Source organism: Leuciscus leuciscus (genome assembly GCF_965113295.1).
Source record: "Leuciscus leuciscus genome assembly, chromosome: 7".
Classification (NCBI taxonomy): domain Eukaryota; kingdom Metazoa; phylum Chordata; class Actinopteri; order Cypriniformes; family Leuciscidae; genus Leuciscus; species Leuciscus leuciscus.
Genome location: NC_138731.1, coordinates 30,366,451 through 30,390,699, shown reverse-complemented (window position 1 = coordinate 30,390,699; position 24,249 = coordinate 30,366,451). Strand labels below are relative to the sequence as shown.

Below are 24,249 nucleotides of genomic sequence, written 5' to 3'. Positions count from 1 at the left end.
AGCTAAGTCTGTAGAAAATATAATGTTTATGAAAGCTACTGGCAGTAACTTAATCAACTTAACTTAATCGCGTTTCGTATATTGTTGTGTTTGTCCCAGTGTGCACGCCTTACGTGTCAATGGGGATGATGTGGTGTTCTCATCATGTGCGTTTCCACATCAAATATTAGTTAGTAAAAAGGAAGAGTAATTATGGGAGATGAGGTTAACAACACTAGCAGCTCCCGCTGTACTTTCTTTAACGAAGCGCCCGACGACTATCGATGTGTAAGTGTAAACTTGTTTTAAAAATTAATGTAATGCTAACTTTTTAGCCCTCATGCTAATCACAACATGACATCATCCTTTCCAGGCATGATGATTTTCACTAGTAGTTTACTCCTAGACGTGAAAGTAAGAAAAGTATGGTTATTGATAATCATTAATCTTAGTTAAACATTCTTGTGGAAAGTATATTAGATGGCTCATGGTGAGGTACATTAATTTGTAAATAAATTACTTATTGAGTTGTGATGGGACAAACCACCCAACACACGAGCAGGAAAATGGTTTACATTTCTTTGGTGAATGGTTGCAAAGTGTCTAAAAGAACTATATGTTGTTAAAAATGTAAAGAAATATAGGGGAATCAAGACGTCTATTTAAAATGAAAAGAAAAATACGTGAACGTGCTTTTGAAAGCGTTCTTCAGTAGCACTTCATGGAATTTCAATTAAAGGGATATTTCACCCCAAAAATGAGTCACCCCCTCAAGTTGTTACAAACCTGTATGAATTTATTTTTTCTGCTGAACACAAATTAAGATATTTGGAGGAATGTTTGTAACCACATGGTTGTGGGACACCATTGACTTCCATAGTATGTGCAAGTGCGTTCCAAGTCAATGGTGCAAAATAGAAAATACCTTCCTTTGCGTAAAAAATAAATAAGAAACTCAAACAGGTTTAAGATAACATGAGGGTGAGTAAATGATGAGATAATTAATTTTTGGGTGAACTATCCCTTAAATTTCATATAACTTTTCCTTCCTTATTGTCATTTTAGTTTTCATTATATTTTTATGTAACGTTATGTATTTTAATCCTCAGGATGTGATTCTTACAGTGAAAAGAGCCACAGGGACATTTTCATTAGTGGCATGGTGAGTCGATTTATATTGCACAGAACTTCTTTGCTGTAAAGTGACTTTTGAACATTCTTAACTAACTTAAAATTTCCTATCTGCAGCTTTTTCATGCTCTTTGTGATATGGCTGCTGCGCAGATATAACTCTTTGGCTCAGGTACAGTGTGTGTTTGATTTGAATTGCCAAGATATACACTACTGTTCAAATGTTTGGTGACAGTGAGATCTTTTTTATTTATTTATTTTTTTCTTCAAATTAATACTATTCAGCAAGGATGCATTATATTTAGCAAAAGTGACAGAAAAGATATTTTGTTACAAAAAAAAGCAGCACAACTGTTGAAGATAATAATAATAATAATCAAATGTTTCTTGTACAACAAATCAGAATATTGGAATTATTAGAACATATTGAAGACTGGAGTAAATTTAGTTTTGCCATCACAGGAATATACATCTTTTTAAAATGTATTAAAATAGTAAACCGGGTTTCACTTTATTATGATGGTCCATTTAACACGTTCTGTTGACTATAAGTAACATTGCACCTACAGGTCTGCTAACTCTCATTAGAGAGATAGTAGAGTATTAGTAGACTAGTTGGGTTAGAATAAGTTGACATGTAGTTGCAAAGTTACTTATAGTCAGTAGAATGTCTGTTGGAGGACCATCGCAATAAAGAGTTAGCAGATATTAAGCAGACAGTCTACTAATATTCTAATGAGAGTTAGTTGACATGTAGTTGCAAAGTTACTTATAGTCAACAGAATGTTCACAAGGGACCATCAAAATAAAGTGTGACTGTAAACTGTTATTTTAAATTGAAAAGTGCAGTCTGGTTGAAGAGTTCGTTCAAAAACATAAACATTGGAATGGTAGTGTAATTACCCAACATAATTTAAAATTCAGTAAAGTTCTAGTAATTGTCATATTCTGTCATATTGTTGATTATTTTAAATAACATTGTATCTCTTTTTATCTGTATGTTGTTATCTCTCTCCTTTCCTTTTTTTTCAGAAAATGGTAGTCAGTCTGACAGTAGCTGCATTTTTTGACAGTGTTGCATATGTTATGGTAAGTTATGTTGATTAATTTGTGTGTATGTTTGAGAGAGAGATACATATGTAGGCAGAGAGTAATTATTCAAACTAATGTATGTTGAAAACCTTTTCTTTTCCTCTCACCTGCAGGGAGAGTCTCATCCAGAGGGATCTCTGTGTAATTTTCAAGCATGGTGGCTCACATATTTTGGTAAATTTGGCAACTGATCAAAAGATGTTTGTTTATATGTGTACTGTCTTATTAAAGGGTCAGTTCACCAAAAAATGGGCAAGGCATTAATTACTCCCCTTCTTTCGTTCATCTTGTGAAAAAAAAAAAATATATATATTTTTTTTTTATGAAATTTGAGAGCTTTGTGAATAAAAGCCTAAATTCAATCTGTTCATCATATAAAGTGATCGAGTCTCTTCAGAAAATTTTGGCTACAACGCTTAATTCACATTGATTAGTTTTACGATCTTTTTATGAACTTTTTGAAGCGTCAAAGTGGTAGTTGCGTAGCTGTCAGTGGAGGGACAGAAAGCTCTCAGATTTCATCAATGATCTTAATTTGTTTTCCGAAATGAACGAAAGTCTTATGGATTCGGTACGACCTGAGGGGGATTGATTAATAACAGAATTTTCATTTTGGGGTGAACTATCCCTTTAATGTAAAGTAACAGATCATCAATTCTGACATGGTATAATAAGATTATTTAATTTAGTCATTGATGTAACTAGCAGAAGACATTTAAACCCAAAAATTCACACCACAAAAAACATGTACAGTATGATATTTGTGAATAAAATGTGAATTTGTAGACTGATGTCATGATAATTTGCTGTTGTTGTTGTTATAGTTTTTGACTTTAACAACTTTTGCAATGTGTATTTGACTTTAGACTGGACTGCACTGGTGTGGGTGTGTCTTATTACTTTCAATCTCTACCTGAACCTGGTGAGAGAAATCAGAACTGAACATTATGAGATGTGAGTCACTATACAATACACACAAAAAACTAATTTAGTTGTGTGTTATATATATATGTATGTATTCCTAAAATCTGCATATGCTTCTCAGACCGTACCATGTGGTGGCGTGGGGGGTTCCTCTGTTCATGTCCACTCTCCCACTGATGGCTGGATACTACGGTCCTGCTGGAGCCTGGTGGTATATGACCTTTGATTTTTGATATATTCTTAATTGCAGTTGTATCACTACAGTAGTCATCAGTCCTTTCTGTCTCATTCTCTTCCTGCAGTTGGATTACAGATAATCATGTTGGGTGGAGGTTTGGCATGTAAGTTTGTAATGTTTAGCATGTGTATGCGTGTTGTTTCTAGGGATGAATCTGGGTTGGAGTAATGTAACTATGTTATGAGTTTCATCACATTTCAGAGGTTCACGCAGCTCCTCATGCTATTTGAATCTCAGGAATTTCCGTTCTCAATCTGACAGGTTTTTGTGCATGCTGGAGCTGCTTAGAATATTTTTCACTCTAATTATGTAAAGTTTACTGTCGTGTTATTGAACACACTGGTAAACACTGGCCACAGATATATTTAGACACCTAAAATGCATGAATGCTTTTGCATTACGTAACTATATAATATATTTGTATGGATGCACAAGATATTGTTTCCATGTTAGTTACTAGCCAATATTTATATATTTATTTATATATATCGAATATATATATATATATATATATATATATATATATATTTTTTTTTTTTTTAATATATATATATATAAATATAAATCCTATATTTTAAATGTACTATGTTATGTAATTGTTACATTATATATTATGTATATAATGTAATATATACATAATATATAATGTAGTAAAGAAGGATAGTACAAGTGCACTTATCTAGGGAACGTAAATGTCCAAATACTTTTTGAGGCCTCTGTTTGTGTATTGTCTTGTTTGAGGTGTAAAATATTTCTTTGTTGTTGTTTTTTGCAGATGGTACATCCCTCTGTTTAGCCTGATTATCCTCATGATCTGCTGTTATGCGCGAATCATCTGTGTGGCCAATGAGAGGGTGAGTGAATGTGACTCACAAACATCAACTAAAAAATTGTCCCGCTACTTCCAAAATTTGCATGGCAATTTTAGGTCCAACTTGGGTGTGTAATTCAAATTCATTTTGAACAAAGCACTTTGTTTTTCTCTTCCCTGTTCTCTGTAATGCTGACGTGCCACGCTAAGGCTGAAAGTTAACTTTTTGCACGTCTGGCAGCTTCTTCCAGTCACTGACGTAATAAATCAGGCTATACAGGCTCATGTACGTGCAGACACCCATGTACTCTGCACAGGTCTTATGGGGGGGACATTCAGCATTGTACAGTACACACCACATTCTGATCCATGCGTTAGGAGTGTAAATGCATGTTTAAAGTTACTGTCTTTATTTCAGATGCGGTCCTGGTTAGGCACCTTTAATCCTGAAAGAGAGAGGAGGAAGGTAAGCGTGTGTATTAGTGCATGTGCAGATATTACAATCCTGCCATCCACTGGTTTATACATCAGTAATGTATCATTACTTCTTCCTGCAGATCTCTCTAGCTGAAGAGATCAGACCGTTGAAGTGGTATCCCTCTGTCTATCTGCTCGTCTCTATCTTCCCCCTCATAAATCGGTAACAGTGCGTTTATTTTGCCATATTTAACATACTGAACCTCATGGATGTGATCTGTATATTTATATGGATTTCCATATTTTCTGAAATGAAGTGTCCACATGTTAGCTGATCACATACCTTATAGTTGTGGATGCCTCTTTCTGCTTGTGTGCATGATCTGCATGTGTATTTCTGCAGACTTAATAATGCTGCTTACCCAGAGGACCCTGTGTTTTTTCTGACATTACTGCACGTGCTCAGTGCACCATTGCATGGACTTGCAAATGCTCTCGTCTTCGGTAAGGACACCTGGAGTCAACTGAGTTCAACAGGAATAAAGGTACAGTTCACACTCACTGGTCTCAGCCATGGATGGCTGTGATTGGTCTTATGTTAATCAGACAGTCCCTTCCTGTATCATTATGGTTACTAGGCAGCATAAGCAGCAATGCATACCAGACACATTTGTGCGGTTTGATTTCAATCTCTCATTCACGTAACGCATGCGTTTTCCACAGATGGCGATCCAGTCTCGACTGTGTGACAGCACAAGGATCGGAGAGTACCATGCCACGAATGTAAGATACACACATGACCTTGATACACACTCCGATTCTGATGATGAGGACAACAATGTCATCTTTTACAGTCCGAACATGATCTTAAAAGACAGGGGACCCTTGGAAAGTGTTTAAAAAAGAAGTGTGTATGTGTGTGCCTTTAAAGAGTTTCATTCAGTGTTTCTGTTGCAATTTTATTTCGACATTGTATTATGATATGTATTATGATTATTGGAAAACAGAAAAGAAAATGGTTGATAGAACGTCTTCCTTTGCCTTTAATGATGGGTTGTATCATAACATTTGTTTGTACTGTATTAATGTGGGAAAGCTTTCATTCAAGCTGTTTACCACCTGAAAGTAATATATTTTGTTGTAAATAATGGAATTAAAGACTGCATTTTCATTCATCTGAACATTTCAGACATTATATACTTTGAGAAAATTTGAGCATGTTGTACTATCATATTTATGAAAATGTATGATATATTTTTGTATTGTTTACATATGCAACACATTTTTGATAAAAATCTAATAACATTTCTCTCATGTTTGTGTCTTTTGCCTAGTAGAATGAGTTAGCACTCTAACTGTAGTTAATCAGCTAATTAACTGAGTTCTAGATATTAAATCAAAGCACTTAAATCAGGATGATTAATGAGAAAGCCCTGTGGAGTAAGACATGCTTCCCATGATAAGAGCGTTATAAAAGCTCCTTGATATAAACCAGTGATATAGTTTGTTTGTGTAACTTTGTTTTACGAAAGCTAATTTAAACGATACTGACACCGTGTGGACAGAAGTGTGAACACTATATTCTCATCAGAAATAGACAATATTTATCGCTCTATATCTTGCTTTATGAAATAAGAATCCAAAAAGTTGATTCTAAAAGTGTATTTAAATATAATTTAAAGTGTTCAATAAACTAAGCAAAAGGAGAGCTGTTATTTCGCTGTTCTGTTTTCCTGATTGGCTGTGTTGTGTTATATCATCTAAGCGCATTTAACAGCGATTGGTGAACAACTCCTCGTAAGTGACGAGGGAGCCAATCAGTGAAGAGTGCGTTGTACAATTGATGATAAATGCAACAGTAACCATACGTAACATATTTTCATAACATCAGCTGGCGAACATTACATACTAGGCAGGACACTCCCGGAAAGACAACAGTATCATCCATAACCTGTAAAGGCTTGTGTTTCAAGGCAAACTGCTGGGTAGGAAACGGAATACAGTAGAAACTGTAGCCACGTTACATTCTATCTAAACCATGGTATGACTTCTGATAAAAGGTAAGACTTATTAGTTATTTATAAGCCTTTAACATTTGTTTCCTGTATATGATATAAAAGCCTTTATATCGTTTTTTTTTATTAACAAAAAAGTATTACATTTCTTGACTGTTTCGTGTACATACAATTATATATGTGGTAATATGGAATTGTGCTTTATATGAGTACACAGTGTAGTGATTTGTGTTTTGTGTATTTGTATGACTTGCAACATTTCCTTTACAGCCAGCGTCTATGTGGTGCGCAAGATCAGGGCTTCCATTAAAGAGGGAGAGCAAACAGAACAACCTGTCCTCACACCATGTAGCCTGGCTAAAGGTGAGTTTACATTATAAATAAACATATATTTTTATTTTTAATGTCAATTCACAGGAATAACAAGTTATGAAACACATGATGAATGCAACAGTTCCCGCCCCTTTTTTCTGTGGCGTTGGTTCCGGAAGTTTAAAAAACGTTTTATTATTATTATTTTATTTTTTTATAAATGAACGATGAACCAAGCCAATCAGCTACAAGTTGAATCACAACACTACAAACTCTGATTAAAAGCAAAAACCTTTTTGAAAATCGGACAAAAGGAGAGAGGTACAAGACTGTGTAGGCTACTTAACGGTAGGGAGGGAAAGAACTACAATCCCATGAAGCATTGCGAACAGCATAATCGAATTAAAAACGATTACATTCACAGTGCTTAATGGATGTGGGCGGAGCTAAATAGCTATTTTGGAGTGTGTTGCTTTTTTCGACTCTGATTGGTTTAGTTTTCTGTACAGGATCTTCATGGGTAATGTAATTTTTCACCAGCAATTCCATTGTTTAACACAATTATTTTATGAATAAACTGACGGCTTCAGCAGAAGCATGGATTAGCAACCTCATAGCTCACAGTAAGGGCTGTCTTTTAAGGTTTTAAGTTATCATTCAAAAACTATTATCTTATGAAGAAAATTAATGAAGTTCTTACTTCCGGAACACACTTGTTGCACTCTATTAAAGGGATACTCCACTTTTTTTGGAAATAGGCTCATTTTACAACGCTCCCAGAGTTAAACAGTTGAGTCTTACCGTTTTCGAATCCATTCAGCCGAACTCCGGGTCTGGCGGTAACACTTTTAGCATAGCTTAGCATAGATCATTGAATCGGACAGGGCCATTAGCATCTCTCAAAAAAATGACCAAAGAGTTTCTATATTTTTCCTATTTAAAACTTGACTCTTCTGTAGTTACATCGTGTACTAAGACCGACAGAAAATGAAAAGTTGTGATTTTCTAGGCTGATATGGCTAGGAACTATACTCTCATTCCTGCATAATAATCAAGAAACTTTGCTGCCGTACCATGAGTCCAGCAGGCGTAATGATATGACGCAGCGCCTGAAAATAGTCCCCAGCTCAGTAACTTCCAACGTGACCGGGACTAAGTTTGTCTAACCTATTAGACCTATTTTCGGGCTCTGCGTCATATCATTACGCCTGCTGGACCCATGGTACGGCAGCAAAGTTTCTTGATTATTACGCAGGAATGAGAGTATAGTTCCTAGCCATATCAGCCTAGAAAATCGCAATTTTCCGTCGGTCTTAGTACACGGTGTAACTACAGAAGAGTCAAGTTTTAAATAGGAAAAATATTGAAACTCTTTGGTCATTTTTTGGAGAGAGATGCTAATGGTCCTGTCCGATTCAATGATCTATGCTAAAAGTGGTACCGCCAGACCCGAAGATCGGCTGGATGGATTCGATAACGGTAAGACTCAACTGTTTAACTCTGGGGGATTTGTAAAATGAGCCTATTTCCAAAAAAAAGTGGAGTATCCCTTTAAGAAAGTATATAGAGTGAAATAGTATCTCAGTGTTTTATTACTCTATAGCCTTATCTGAATGAGGCAAAGTACATCAGAGTGCATTAGTTCATTCCACATTGTACAGATCAGATGTGAATGTACAGAGGGTGTTTTCGAATGTCACTGAAGTTGCCGGACTTGTTTGTGTGTTTCCAGGTAAAAAGAAGAGCAATGCGTCAGACAGTGCATTAATGGCAGCTCCAGAGTCTGAGGGTGCTGTTGGGTCATCTGCACCTACAGAGACAGCTATACAGGCATGTGGTTCCTGAGGTTAAAGGTCACGCAGAAGCAAATCTGGAAAACACTGCCTCGCTGGACACCAGCATATGTTGTGTTTTGCATGCTGGTGTTCTGGTGTTCCAACAATGGCATCTAAGCCGGTCTTTTCAACAGAGACTTTACAGAAGCAGATGGCAGATTGTGACAAAGATCTGATATCAGACCAGTTTTGCTTTGCGTGACCTTTATTCTCAGTTGCCGACACTTGCTCTGTCTCCAATCTCTTTCTCTTTCTCTTTTCCCCTTCAGCTGTAGTTTATGAAGGTCTGTTCATCAACCTCTGCCTCTGGGGCGGTTCAGATCTGATGTTTACCTGCAGCTTTTGCACTTATACTCACTAACAAACTGAATGAACACGTATCACTGTAACTTTGACGATATTTATAAAATCATTTCATGTTTGTTATGATAAAAACAACTAATAAAATTGTGAAACTCAAATTTTTGTTTACTCGTGTTCTTCCTAAACTACTCAACATTTGTTTTGTAATAAACATTTCTTCTAACCTGTCCACTCTATGAGCCTCTATTCTTTGATAAGATAAACACACTTCTGTATTTAAATGATGACATCACAATGACATAATTCTTCCACAGGGTTAGAGATGATCTCCGTAATCAAAGGATTTATTTCAAACAACATGAAAGTTGAAAATATATGTATTGTTATTTAGATGTGTAATTATAAGTGTTATCTAGATAAATACTCATGGTCATGGTGTACAATATTGACAGGGAAAGGATATTGTGTCACACAGTGTAAACTATAAAAAGAAACATAAGCAAAACACAAAAGCAAATAAGATTTGCATTATATTATACATGTATTATATTATATTAGTTATATTATATTATAATCAGTTTGAGGACGGTTGTTTTCTGCTCCAGCATGACAATGTCCCTGTGCATAGACAAATGTTCTACTGACCCTGGTGTGATTAAACCTGAACAAAGTCTAGACCTGCACCCCATTTGAACACCTATAGGATGAATTGGATTGCTGACTGTGAGACTCCGTCAGTGCCTGAACACACTGGTGATCTTATGTCTGAATGGGACCAAATCCCTGCCATGTTCCAACATAATAAAAGCTTTTGAAGAGAGAGAATAGAGAAAGCGTTTTGAGAGAACCAGCTCCCTATAACATCAATGTTTTTTGTGTATTTTTAATAAATGCTCAACAAAAATATATTGTTTGAGTGTCCGAATACTTTTGTTTTGTCCATGCTTTGTAATTGCGTACAGTCTACGATTCAACCTCAGGGAAAAAAGGAGCTTACGCTAGTTTATATTTAACTTAACATTTCCTCCATGGCGCTAGATGGCGCACAATACCTTGTGGGGAGAAGAGAAGAAGAGAACCCGACTTCCTGTGAGTGGCGGAAGTTTTCAATCGAGGAATATAATCCTAATATTCATGTGCTCATTTCTGTTTAGCAACTGAATTATCTTCATTAAACATGTTCTACAGCTTGAACTGACTCCTGGACTTAAAAAGTAGGTGCAATATATAAACTTGAAACCAGATGAAGATATAATAGGACATTGTATTTAGCTACAGGCCAGTTAAGATCACTTTTAATTTGCATCAGTGTAAATTGCTGACTGTTTTACTGCACTGACAGAAGTGAAGAGTTACAATGTGCAGATTTTTGACTCGGTATATTAGTTAAAGTCATCTAATGATAAAATAATCTTGATTTAGCTCTTCTAGGACTGGCTGCAGCGGTACATTTAAATGCATTCATTTAGCAAACGCTTTTATCTAGAGCGACTTACAATTGTGGAAAACAATCTACAAAGTAGTATATTAAGGTTCTTATCCTGTCATGATTGTTGTTCTTCTCACTGCTTTATCTGTGATCTCAAAGAGGCCTTTAAACATCTGTTTGCAGAATGCCACATGAAAAAACCCGCAACAGCCCTCTTTCTGATCCGTGTAAATTTACTCTGGACCGGAGGAGAGCTCTGACTCTCTCACCTGGGCTCAAACGTGGCAACTGTCAGGTATGTCCATGACTTAAACAACACTGAGGAAGGATTGAGGTGTTTCAGTGCTTTTACAGTGTCCTTGTTACATAAGTTACATGTACTTATTGTAGTAATAACAGTAAATTATGTGTAATTACATGCAACTAACCCTAACCTAATCCTAACCTTATAGTAAGTACATGCTGTTAATTAACATTACTCATAACTTATTACTTAATGTATTATTACACTGTAACAAGGACACCTTAAAACAAAGTTAGTGTATGCAAAACTATTCATATTCAAATTTATTATTTTGATTAATATCTTTTATTAATTATTCCTTTTTATGAATCTTATGAATCTCTTGTCATTGATAGCTATGTATTCATTTAATTGTCATTGTTATATTCCTTGTTGCATTATTATTCTTTTACATGTTATTGATTTCTTTAATCATTTATATATTTTCTACTAAATGCGCTGATATGTTTGATTATTTACAAATGGTGTCTCTTTTCTTTTACATCTCCTTTCATTGTGCAAATGTCTTACTACTTTTCGGTCTTTTCCTCATACTCAGATCTTCAAAATCTTCATCAGTTAGATACAATACTTTGGATTTCATTATAAAGTATTTAATAAGAGAAACATTATTTTTGTTTAAACCTATTTGTTATTATAATTTTCATATTTACTTCATTTGTTGTCTTTATCATTTTACATGTTTACTTAATAAATTGGTTAGTCCTTATTCAAATTTGATCTGTGAGTCTGACATAATTATTGCTTGTATGCCTGGATCTCTCTGCATCAAAAGTTTAACCCATCTCTTCATGTGTCTCAGACTGAAAGTCCCCTTAAGATCCCCAGGAGAGTTTCTGCAGCTAAGGATGAGTGTGCAGATACGGAGATGTTTAAAGATCTGACAAAGAGCCAGTCCAAGGTGAATGAGAATGACAGGAAGTAATGCATTATGTGTTTGTGTATTTGTTGACATTTTTTAAATGATTTTTTAAAAGTTCTAGTAAAGAACTACATTTGGACCACTAAGACATTATGGACATTTGTGGTGGAAATTCACCAATAAAATTAAAGTCAGGCAACTCAATGGTAAAAATTAAATAAAATGTATTTATGTGAAATTGCGATTCAGATATGTTTCTCTTACTACCAAAACATATCTGAGAGACCTACAAAGTGAGCTCTGAGAAAAACAGAGTATTTATTCAGTAAGATCATACATATTCTTTTATCATTGAACAAAGACTTTCAAATTGATTGGATAAAAAAATGAGCAGATTATCATAAGGCCTCTTCTTCCTTTTATCATATAAGTACATTTTTCAGTTCTTGACATCCCATAATATTCATCGACATTCCATAATATGCATGCCCACCTGACGTGCGTAAATATTTTTAATGGGAAACATCTTATCTGACTTCCTAAACTCTCCTCGGCCTAACTTACCTTTACTGCAGAAAGAAATAATTATTCCCAAGTTGCTTCTCACAGCATTTGTTTATCAGCTTTGAAACATCAGAGAGAGAGAAAAACTCAAAAGACAATATATCCGAGTTTTTCACCAGGTGTATGACAGATGACACACAGTTGACACTCTTTTTAAACCATTACTTTTGTCCTCCTTCACTACTCCCTCTGTCAGAAACAACATACAACATATCTTTATATATATATATCATAATTGTGTAAGAAAATGTATGTAACTCATGTAAGGTTAACAAAATTGATGTATGCAGCAGCATTGACAGAATACATAGAAGCAAATAATATTTATCTTGCACATTTAGTCAAATAATTATAGTTCTTTTGTGTGTTATTGTTTTTATAAATCAGAAACTACAGCAATATGATAAAACACACAAGTGTTCAATGAATTATGCATGTTCACCATGTTATATAGTTAATATATAGTTATATATAAGCATACCTATATGGTTGCCAAGAACAGAATTCTTTTGGCAAATTAATATAGAATGTGTTTATCTGTTTTTAGATGTTTTCCTGATCCAGTAAACTACCTCTGTCAACAATTCAACCTGATATGTCCTAACGTTTGGCAGTTTCTGATTGGCTTTTTGTTTTTTTTACTGTTAGATCCACTGGACACAGCTGGCCTCAAATGGTACATCCTCCCAGTCAGATCCCAAATCACTAAAAAACAGCATTAAAGAACATACAGCATGGAAGGAAATCCAAAGGTAACGTGCTTTCCCCATTAACCTTCAGATCCCGAAGGCGAAGCCCGTTCTTCGTCACTCACTGTAAACGTTTAGTTATGTTGTGTGTATTTTTTACATTGCATTATCTGAATTATGTCGTTTTGAACCACACAAATGACAAAAGAATGACTTGCTGTCAATTACATGTGTGATCATTTGTGTGATAGACTCAATATTGCATGTATTTTGACAAGAATTCAAATTTCAGAGGTTTTAAACAGAATTTGTAACATTCTTGATTACCCAACACCTGTTTCCTGGCAGAGGAAGTGATGCATTTTGAGTGCAGTAGTGACTGTACTGCTAGAACTGAAGTGTCTCTTATCTGGCATTAACAAATTCCTATGAAAACTGGCTCTTGGCCAGATTTTGTATTATTTTCCCTGATGTCCACCTATAATTTTAATCAAGTAATTTTTTGTAATTTTCCACCCTCTTTCTGATCCTTGAAATAGGCTTGCTGGATAAAGTTTTGAAAAATACAAAAAATACTACATCGCTGTTTTTGTGTTGTTACACATACTTTTTTTAATGCTTACTTTCATTAAACCATCTGGGGAGGGAGAATTTATATAGAATATAGTATGTCAGACTCTTGTTTCAAATGAGCAGAGGGAAATCCTGTTTTGCATGATATGGTGCACATCTACACTCTCCTACTGACGTTTTTTTTTCTTATCATTTGTGCACCATCTGTGCATGTTGACCCGTTTCATTCCAAGTGCACACTGCTAATATGTTAAAATGGCTAATGTACAATTAGTTAAAGGGTCAATAAACAGCTGTGAAGCATGTACCAAATGTTTAAACTGTCTGTCTTGTAGTTAAGGAGCTACAGTGTTTTTATGCTGTATTTTGTTGAGGCAAATATAATTTATGATTTATAATTTTAAAATATTTTGTGATCTTTATTTGGCAGTCTTTTGTTTTATTATATTTGTCATTTACTTATATATATATATATATATATATATATATATATATATATATGTATATGTGTATGTATGTGTGTGTATGTTTGAGCAATATCAATTTGATTGTTGATTGTTTAATATTTATTATTCTTTTCCCACAGGCGTCAGGTTAAAGTTGTCTTAGAAGATGTTCTTCAGACAGAGATCGGACAGAATCTAAAATGTAGTGGGCAGACTTTCAAAAAGACAGACCAATCAGAGAGCAAAAGACGGAGTGATCACTCCTCAACAGCTACGCTTAAAGAAAAGAGGAGATCCAGTTTAACAAAAAGAGAAGGAACAGACTCTACTGAACCAAATGCCACTTCACCATCCCATAATCCGACTGAGTCTTCTACTGAAAATGAGTCATGTCTGCACAAGGAAATCAAAAATCTGCAATCCAAACAACTGAACTCATCACTGAAACTCACGGATTCATCTGAAGTATCAAGTAACTCTTGTTCACCCAGAGAAAGCGACTTGCCACAGGCTATTCAGATTAGTGAACAGTTTGCTAAACAGAACAAACCATTTATTTTTAAAGAGAATGACGCATCACTTGAAGGATCTCCACAGCATGAGGAAGCGCTTTCCTCTGGATTTGAAATTGTATGCAGTCCCTCGTCACCATTAGAAATGCAGGGTAGCCCGAGAGAAGAAATATCAGATAGCGAGGTAAGACCTGTACACCTTGGCAAAAGACATTGGAACATTTAATGTGCACTGCCATTCAAAAGTTTGGGGTCAGTCGGGTTTTTTTTTTTTTAAAGAAATGATTACTTTAAGCAAGGATGCAATAAATTGATGAAAAGTGACAGTAAAGACATTTATAATGTTACAAGAGGTTTCTATTCATCAAAGAATCCTGGAAAAAAATGAATTATGGCGGTTTCCATATAAATAACAAATAATGTAAAAAAAAAAAAATGAATTGCACTATCTTATCTCATAATTAGTAATCATGAGATTAATCGCAATTATAAGGTTTAGCAAAGAAAAATATAAGAATAATATATTCTTAAGTACATCCGTTTAGGATTCACTTAGAAACGTTACCATTTTATTGTAGATCATCCTTTTTGATTCTGCCTTCGATTTTACAGAATTTTGATCTACCCAATGAGCAAGAAATGAGAGAAACACAAGAGCCCCCAAAGGATTCTGCAGGAGATGAGGAAAATCAATTGTGCAAGAATGGAGAGGTGGTGCAGGAAGTGGAAGGGATGAGAGGAAGTGTGTTACGCCTCTCGGTTGGAGCTGAGGGGCAAATCCCAGTCAAAAGGTGTCGTATGGATAGCTTCTCAGGTGAACAGGGTCCCAACTCATACCCCGCCTCTGGGAGTACAGAGGGACGGAGCTTCATCACAGAATCCTTTAAGCTCGACCCATCTGAACCTAGTAAGTGATTAGTGCCCAATATTCAGCAATCATTTTCATTAACATGTACCAATTAGAGGCGTAACTATATATCATTATATCTATTTATTGCAATATAAAAATGTGACGATATAAATCGGTGATCACGATATAGAGTTTTTTCCATGACTCAGCTTACTCTATTTATAAGGTAGGCGATAATTCGCCTAAAAATGTAAATTCTGTCAGCATGTCGTTTCAAACCTATAAGATTTTCGTTTATCTTCCAAACACAAATGAAGATATTTAAGAAACCTGTGAGATTCCTGTTCCTTCATTTAAAGTCCATTCCTCTAAAAAAACAAAAAAACAACAAAGGCATCGTAAAATGAATCAATCGAGCGGTCTAATCCAAATTCATGTCTTATGAAGAGACACGATGGCTTTATATGATAAACAGATTTACAATGCACTTACTGTAGTAAACACGGATGTTCAAATGTGTGACGCTTGTGAACAACATGAGAGTGAGTAAATGGAGACAATTTTGATTAGAACTTTGATTGATTGCTTTGTGCTGGAGCGGCTCCTCAAAGTGAAAGTGGAAACATCATTTTAATCACCGTATCGCATTTAGTTGTAGTAGTATGATGATTTAAAGTGTTTTAGATGGATTTACCATGTAAGTGCATTAATAAAGTGAGAGACAGTACTTTGCTCCATGAGCACCAGGAGTGCTGTGTTCGATGCCTGCATTGAAGGCATGAGTGTACTGCGAGTGTACTAGTTTTAGTGACAGCAATACATTACATTAAACTACTATATATAGCTAATGTTTAATATAATGTATAATAATGCAATGGGGGAATATTTGTGGGTCTTAATAATGCCAAATGTCTCATTTTACCAGTGAAAAAAGGGCCTACATTATATTTATATGTAGTCAGTGACAGTGCAAGCATATGTTTCTAGCATAATTCTGCATTTTCAGCTTCAGAATCATGAATATTTTTTTTCTGGTGTCACCACTTCCCTGTGTATTGGAACCAGGACCAAGTTCAAGTCTATTCAAGTCCACTACCCCAGTTGATTTTTTTTGTTAACGTTTTACCACATGTCGTAGAAGTAATAATAATTTAAAAAAGAACGATTTTGGCTTAAAATATTGTTCAGTATCGTGATTTGTATTGAATCGTGACATCGCTCACACCCCTAATAACAGTACATAGTAATAAACGTTTAAAAAAAAAAATTTCTAAAGTTTATGTCAGTATGATTTTATTTCTTTGAAAGAAATTAGTTCATATATATCCAGTGAGGATTAAATAGATCAAAAGTGGCAGTAAAAAACTTTCATCAAACTTCCTTTTGAATTTTCTATTCATCATCAAGAATCCTGGAAAAAAAATGTATCACAGTTCCCTCAAAAGTATTAAGCAGCACAACTGTTTCCAACATTTATTATTATAAGAATTGTTTCTTAAGCACCAAATAAGCATATTAGAATGATTTCTGAAGGATCATGTGAACCTGAATTCTGGCTTAATGGCTGCCAAAAATTCAGTTTACCATTACAGAAAATGGTTATTTTAAATTGTAATGATATTTCACATTGTTTGATCAAATAAATGCAGCCTTGGTGAACATAAGAGACTTTCAAAAACATTTTAGAAAATCTAATCCACGCCAAACTTTTGAACAGTAGTGTATGTAATTGATAAATTACATTAATTTTCATAAAATATCAGATATAACAAATCATTTTTTCTAAAGTTGTCCACCTCATGTTTTATTTCTAAACTTTGTATGTTTATTATTTAAAAACAATAATTCTATCATTACCTTGCTTAGTTGTTCTCTCCAGTGAAGAGGATGATGAAGAAGTGGAAAGAGAAGAGGAAGCCTCTGCTTTAAACATCCAGCCACCGGAGTGTGCAAAGTTCATGAATAAAGTAGATGAATCAGCAAGAGTTTATGAGCAGAAAAACACACCTGAGTGTAACTCACAAACTACAGAGATATATGACCAGGTTTGTATGATAATCTAAATACTGGACTAAAATAATATAGTTAGTTTACTAAATATATAGCTCATCTATATGTAGTAAACCATCTAGCTTAACATAAGGGGTGTGTTGCAACTAGTCACTGGTACTGATGTGTGTTTGTATATTTTCATTGTCAGAATTCTGCTGTGATAGAGCTACCGCTGTCTTCCCTTCACATGGGTGGAGTTAATGTTACATCCAATGAGAGTATGATGGTGAGAACAATATGTTGATGTGATGGGTTGGAGTAATCAAATATGTCTGAATCATTTTAATCAAAGTTATAAAGATATGTTTTACGTAATATAACAGGGAGTGTATGAGGAAGGTTTCACTGGAAGGAATGAGGGAGTGTCACTGATTTTTAATATACTATTTTTCAGATTACTACAGACAAGATCACCTTTTCGGTGAAAGGTAAACCTGTTTTAAACAAAAATTTTGAAGTGTAAATTACTTATTTTTAAGCATTTACTGTTTTCTTTTTTAGATTTTCATAGTTTTTTATATTATAATATAGATTAGATATAGATCAAGGTAAGATATATGCAAGATATACCTTATGTTTAGATTTTTGTAAACATCTGTCTGTTTTGTTTTTTGTTTACTCAGATTCTTCAGTGAAAATTTCTATATCAGCTACTGGCGTGTGCAAATACAGTGTGTGGGAGGGGGCTACATTAAGGGGGTGTGGCCTGGTTAAGGATGATGAGGTCCCGCCCCCTTCTCTGCTCCTCTTTTGGCTGTCTGATGCTCAGGCACACCAACTACACAATGACCTGTCTGTCATCGAGTCAGGCACGCGTCCAGGTGAGATTACGGATTTGTTTTTTTGTTTTTTAAAGTAATGACAGTACTTTCTTTTATCCTCTCTCCTTTTACATATGTTTTCCTGTGTGTGTACAGCTGAAGGCAGTACATGTGTGTTGCTGTGTTTGGCTGAACCTGTTACTGGTATAATGAGTGCGCTCTTGGCCTCTTTAATGGACATGCTGGTTTTGAAGCAGAACGGCTCGGACCTCTCGTCCCCCCTCACACAGTCGGACAGCCTGAAACTGCTGCAGAGCTCCCAGGAAACACACCTGCTCCAGCTGCTGACGCCCAAAACTGATGCACAAACCAGCACTGCACATGCAGCTGTATCTGCTGTGAAGGTTCAGACAAAATATTGTATCTATGATTCTAGGTTGCGTGTTTGCTTTTTTTCTTCTTGTTTGCAAGTTCTTCCCTGAAGTTCACTTTTAATGTTAGTAATTTTGTTACCATCGTGGTTTTTGGATGATCTGTTTTCCAGCTTAGTTTGATGTGGGAAGCTTAGACAGAATTATTGATTATAGGAGGCTATATTAAATGTTTTCCTTTTTATATAGCCATTTCATGGATTGAATGTGTGTCTCCAGTGTCAGGATTCTGATGTTCAGTTGAAGCCAGTCTACACTCTGTGCCATAGAAAAGCTCAGGGTTCATACAGTGTTTCCTTGGCACCTACAATTGGAGAAGAATGGACACCGTACAGACACTCTGTCCCGGCACGCAGGTGAAAACTTGTGATTTTACCATGTTTAAGGGGGATTTACTATCTCATTCAAAAGTTTGGAGTCTGCAGTTTTTTTTAGTTTTTTTATTCTCATATGCTTACCAAGGCTGCATTTATTTTACCAAAACACAGTTAAAAAAGTAAAATAATGAAATATTACAATTTAAAATAACTGCTTTCTATTTGAATATGCTATTTGAATGTGCTGACAAAGCTGGATTTTCAGCAGCCTTTTTCCAATCTTCAGTGTCACATGATCCTTCAGAAATCATTCTATTATGCTGATTTAGTGCTCAAGAAAAAACTCTTATTATCAATGTTGAAAACAGCTGTGCTGTTAATATTTTTGCCAATACTGAGATACTTTTTTTCAAGATTCTTTGATGAATAGAAAGTTCAGAAGAACAGCATTTCTTTGAAACATAAAAAAATTCTTTGATCCAAAGTGACAAGAATTTAACAAGTATTCATTTCTTTAAAAAAAGACTGACTTTTGAACAGTTGCATACTCAGTCTTGAATAAAATTATAACCCTATATTTACACACATTCTCTGTACCCCAGTCCTAATTTACCACTATTCCTCCCTGTTTAGATTGATTCTGTTCCCTCCTCCGCCCTCGAAAGGAGCCCTCACCGTGACGACAGAGGACCTGGAATGTTTAGACAGCGGCGAGTTTCTTAATGATGTCATAATCGACTTCTACCTCAAGTAAGACTAAGACACAATATTTCAGTGGGAGGAGCTGAATTAGATCCAATCCTTCACAGTTATTCGGGGATGAAAGGGGTTAAGAACTGGGACTTTTGACTATAAGCATAAAAATTGGTCCAATTGGCATCTGGTTCTGCTCAAAACCTGCACATAGTTGCCTGTCTTAATGATGTGGAAAACAACCAACCATTTTATTTTTTTTAAATTTTTTTTACATACATTTTTTTAGGTGCTTAAATTTGAACTCAACATAACCCTGAAGATGTCTTATTTACTTGCTACCAGGCATGTCAACCAATACTCTTTTGAATATCGGCTACAAACTCGCAAACTGATGTATTTTCAGGGATTAAAGTTTGGATTTCTTAAATTCACTTTTCAAAATGTAAATTTCTCAAATAGTGTAATTAATGTCTTAAATTAAGGAAAGACACTCAGAGGTGTATTCACCCTGCTGAGGGGGATGTGATCAAAGTCTGGAGTGGAGCGAAAGCACGTTCCTCTCTCCACTCGCGGTTCACTCCGGGTTTTCCATTCCCGCTCATGGAAAAACTGCTCCGTGTTCACTCCATTTTAAAAGTTATTCTGATATGTTTATTTTTTTTATATCATGAACGTCTGAACACAACATTTATAATTCTATATGTAACGGTTTGGAAAGTATTCTACACGTTTAATAAATAGAATTACACAAAAATTTCCAAATGTAGGCTAGTGAACGCGTATATAGAGAGAAATACACATTTACAGATTACATATTTTGTAAATTGTGTTTTGTAAATAAGTGTTCAATAAAAATAAAAAAATATATATAAAAAAACGATTACATAAGAGAGTAGTCGGTTTCTTTTAGTTTGGAATTTTTTTATTATTAAAAGTAGACATTTCAAGCTTTCTTTAGATATATTTGCCGGTGTACTTAGCCTATACGCTGAGTTTCGGTTCATTTATGAGACGAGCTCCAGTTCACGAGCAATGCAATCGTGCTGGTGCCTCCTGATTATATTGTCTGCTATATTTGCTTTATTTATTAAATCTAGGCAATTGGTTGATGAAACATTGATTTAAAATGAAGATACAATTTATACAAAACAAAATTCACAAGTTTTGTTTTGTATAAAACCTTTCTTTAATGAAGTGGTCAAAATCATGCTGTTTACTTTTCATATAATCAACATAGGTGAAATTTAAAAATAACATTATATGATTTAAACATGCATATGAAACTAAATGCGTTTTATTTTAATGGCTACAACACGTATAGTAGGCCTACAGTGCAGAGAAATGTAATGTCGGTGCGGGATTTGAGCGAACGCCGTTTACGGTGAGCATGTGGGGGTAGGGGTGTGATTTTCAAATAATTATAATAATAGATAGAATAATTCTCAGCGATCATCAAAAATTATTTTTGCTTGAAATGCCCATCCCTACCATAAATGCACTTTTTGTTCTGATTCTGGTGCTGTTAGTTTCCCTCTTCTGTTCAGTGTTAACAGGTTGAGTTAGAACATGCGTTATAATTTCTTATAATGCTCAGGTTAAAATTTTTAATTCTTGAATTTAGCCAACTCTGTTGGCTTTTATAATTTGAGAAATAAAAACTTGTTAAAGTTATGCTAATGGTTAATTATTTGTATGACTACATCACAAAGAGTCAAGTCTTGTAAAAGCATTAGATTAAAAACATTGAAATTTCATAAAAGTGTGTAAATAATAGAAACCCAGTTCAAAATGGCCTTTCTTTAAATGCAAATGTTCTTTGAGTATTTCATTTGGCAAGGTAAAGCATGTACTTACTATACTCCTTATTACAATAAGAAAAAAACTGCTCTTAAACTGGATGTGTGACAGGCTGTGGAATGGGATTTGGCCGAGGAAACATTTTCAGTCACAATTTTTATTTTTTTGCTTTAACTCCTGTATTCTATGTGTGTGTGTTTCAGGTATCTTATGGTGCAAAAGGCCCCGCGGCCATCTGTACACAGATCTCATGTTTTCAGCAGTTTTTTCTATAAGCAGCTCACACGCAGAGACAATGCTAATGAGGACAGTACAAGCACACCGTGAGTATTTGTCACACAGCACACACACACAGAGTTGATATATACAGCTCACTTGCTTATTGTTACAAAAAGTTTTTGTTACACAACAATTCATTCATATATTTTTATGATGGATATGTGCCATCAGAGCTCAGGTCAGAAGACATCAGCGTGTGAGGACATGGACTCGTCATGTAGACATCTTTGACAAAGACTTCCTATTTGTGCCTGTAAATCAAGAGTGAGTATTAGCTATACAAATACATTGTTTTGATACTTAAGCCTGCCTTACTTTTAGGGGGCAGTGTTTTTATTTATATTTTTGTACTTTAAATCACTAGTTTCTGTTCATTAGTTTGCGTTCATATGGACATATATTATGGACTTTTGTTCACTCACTGGACTTTATGCGTATGTTGCAACTTGTGAGATTGAATGTGCCTGCCTTGAATGTACCTGCGTGAATCATGTTGTTTTTAAAAGTATTTTATATCAAGTCTGGTGTTTGTTCTAGAGCTCACTGGTACCTCGTGGTGATTTGTTTCCCCGGCTTAGAAGAGCCGCAGTATGTGAAGAGGGATGGAAGTGAAGGTTTGGGTGAGTCTGAGGGTGAGATACATGGAGAGAATAGATCCAACAGTGATGAGGACAATAATACAGGTAAAAATTGGATTTTAATGCTTTACTACTAAGCTACTTATGCTGACTAGTTTAAGAATTATTTCATGATTCTAGAAAAACTTTTGTTCTTAATCTAGATGACAGTCATATAAAGTCAAGCACGTCTCATCCTCTCGTAAGTCAAAATAAATGTTGATAACTGTCATAAATCTGCATTGGATTACATTTGATTTGGTATAATGGAATATGGATAGATGATGTGCACATGCACAGCAACAGCAGAATCTTGTGCTTCTCTTTCTGTAGAACTGTACGGAAAATACCTGCAAAAGACACACTGTGTGTAAAAGGTATGTGTGTGTTTTTAAAGGGGTCATGAATAGTTTTTTTTTTTAATAATGTTTCCTGAGGTGCACTTATAATATTAGTAGGATTTTTACATAAAAAATGATCATAATTTAGAAATAAAAGGCCATTTTCAACCCTGATTTTAGCAGTTCAAACATGCTGTAAATTAGACTGTAGACAGCATCATTTATTATAAAGGGAGTCACTGCACTGAGACATTCACATAATTGAAAATAAATAACCACTTTCCTAGCATAAGGATCCTTTGGAAGGTGATGTCAGTTTAGTCCAGTGATCCTGTATCTCTCTTCTCCTCATCTCATTATCGTGCCAGTGGGCGGGGCCAAAGACACGATGTAGAAGCAGGCATTGATTTGATTCTGCAGAGGCGGTCTTTCATCGCACTATTATGTCATAATATGACAAAATCCCAAATGAGTTGTTTTCTGAGCTGGGATTCAATAAAAGCTGTTTACGGATTAACGAGGAAGTTTTGAGTTCTGAAACGCACAGGATGTTTTTACATTATAATAGATTTTAGCTGTTATTTTTATTATTATTAGCTGACATTAAGCATACAGTCAACTAATACTCTGAGTGTTAGTTGACATGTAGTTGCAAAGTTACTTAGAGGTAACACTTCACTTCCATGGTCCACTTTAAACATTCTACTAACTATCATTTTTATTAGGCAGCCTTTCAGAAAATAAATTTCACTGCTAACGTGTTAAATTTTAAATTAACAAATTAATTGAAATGTTTAATTTAAGGGATTTTGCCATTTAATGGGCAGAACAGTCACAGAAAATTTTTAATGTTGAGAATTATTAAGAATTATTTTACTCTTTATTTTTTCAGACCATGTATTCTCATAATGGATTCCCTGAAGTTGTCGGTTCATGAACGCATCTTCAAACTCTTGCGCGAGTGAGTGTTTGCTCTCTGACAGCAGTCCAACTATCTCATATTTATTATCATAATTGTTATAAATATATATATTTTACATGAAGTGATTAATTTTGAGTTTTTTTTTTTTTAGATACCTTCAGGTGGAGTGGGTGGCAAAGAAAGGTGGTCACCGTGACTTTAGTGTTGACCACATGGTAGGTTCCCACTGTAAGGTCCCCCTACAAGACAACAGCAGTGACTGTGGCCTTTATCTGCTACAATATGCTGAAAGCTTTTTACAGGTAGACTTGCACCCGTTCTTTATTCCGGATTTTCAAATACAAAAATGTGTAAGAGTCTGTTTTGACCACAAAGGCGACTGCAATGCTGTTTGTGTATCTTTCAGGACCCTGTGTTACACTTTGACTTGCCATTGAGATTGGATCACTGGTTTCCACGGCAACAGGTGCGAGGGAAACGGGAGGAGATTCGAGACCTCATCCTAAACTTGTACAGATTTCAGAAAGGCTCTTTGGGAAATGAAGCTCTAGAAGATAGAATAGATTATGGAAATGTCATTCAGTGATGTAAAGCTTTTAGGTTCACGTGATTATTTTATCCTAGATGTATATATATTTTAGCTGATTTTTTAACTTTTGTATTATTTTATGCTTTTGTATACATTGTTGTAAAAACTGTAGAAATAAATAAATGTTGATGAAATTAAATAAAATAGTTTTGCCTTTTTAA

At 34.9% G+C, this 24,249-nt stretch overlaps 2 protein-coding genes and 1 long non-coding RNA gene across 4 annotated transcripts; all 3 read left to right on the top strand.

The window, feature by feature from the left end:
- Positions 1-108: 108 nt before the first annotated feature.
- Positions 109-5,900, top strand: LOC309502745 (cyclic AMP receptor-like protein A). Its single transcript, XM_082175247.1, has 13 exons — positions 109-267; positions 1,089-1,141; positions 1,228-1,282; positions 2,143-2,199; positions 2,316-2,376; positions 3,069-3,156; positions 3,248-3,337; positions 3,429-3,467; positions 4,140-4,218; positions 4,594-4,641; positions 4,733-4,815; positions 4,996-5,137; positions 5,316-5,900. Exons 1-13 carry the CDS (start codon positions 193-195, stop codon positions 5,490-5,492), a joined length of 1,047 nt encoding a protein of 348 aa, XP_082031373.1. The 5' UTR covers positions 109-192; the 3' UTR covers positions 5,493-5,900.
- Positions 5,901-6,410: 510 nt separating this feature from the next.
- LOC309502759 lies at positions 6,411-6,972 on the top strand. Its single transcript, XR_014207390.1, has 2 exons — positions 6,411-6,652; positions 6,878-6,972. It is a non-coding gene; the product is annotated as an uncharacterized lncRNA (long non-coding RNA).
- Positions 6,973-10,117: 3,145 nt separating this feature from the next.
- Positions 10,118-24,232, top strand: LOC309502750 (sentrin-specific protease 7). Of its 2 annotated transcripts, none has more exons than XM_082175256.1 (21): positions 10,118-10,271; positions 10,670-10,781; positions 11,593-11,691; positions 12,865-12,968; positions 14,065-14,620; positions 15,049-15,343; positions 17,153-17,331; positions 17,487-17,564; positions 17,733-17,766; positions 17,962-18,159; positions 18,256-18,503; positions 18,750-18,886; positions 19,481-19,597; positions 21,544-21,663; positions 21,791-21,883; positions 22,157-22,302; positions 22,401-22,438; positions 22,570-22,613; positions 23,470-23,538; positions 23,651-23,801; positions 23,906-24,232. In XM_082175256.1, exons 2-21 carry the CDS (start codon positions 10,671-10,673, stop codon positions 24,083-24,085), a joined length of 2,997 nt encoding a protein of 998 aa, XP_082031382.1. In that variant the 5' UTR covers positions 10,118-10,271; position 10,670; the 3' UTR covers positions 24,086-24,232. The 2 variants fall into 2 exon arrangements, with proteins under 2 accessions (XP_082031382.1, XP_082031383.1); XM_082175257.1 differs by having other exon boundaries at positions 10,135-10,271; positions 10,646-10,781.
- The last annotated feature ends 17 nt before the right edge of the window (positions 24,233-24,249 follow it).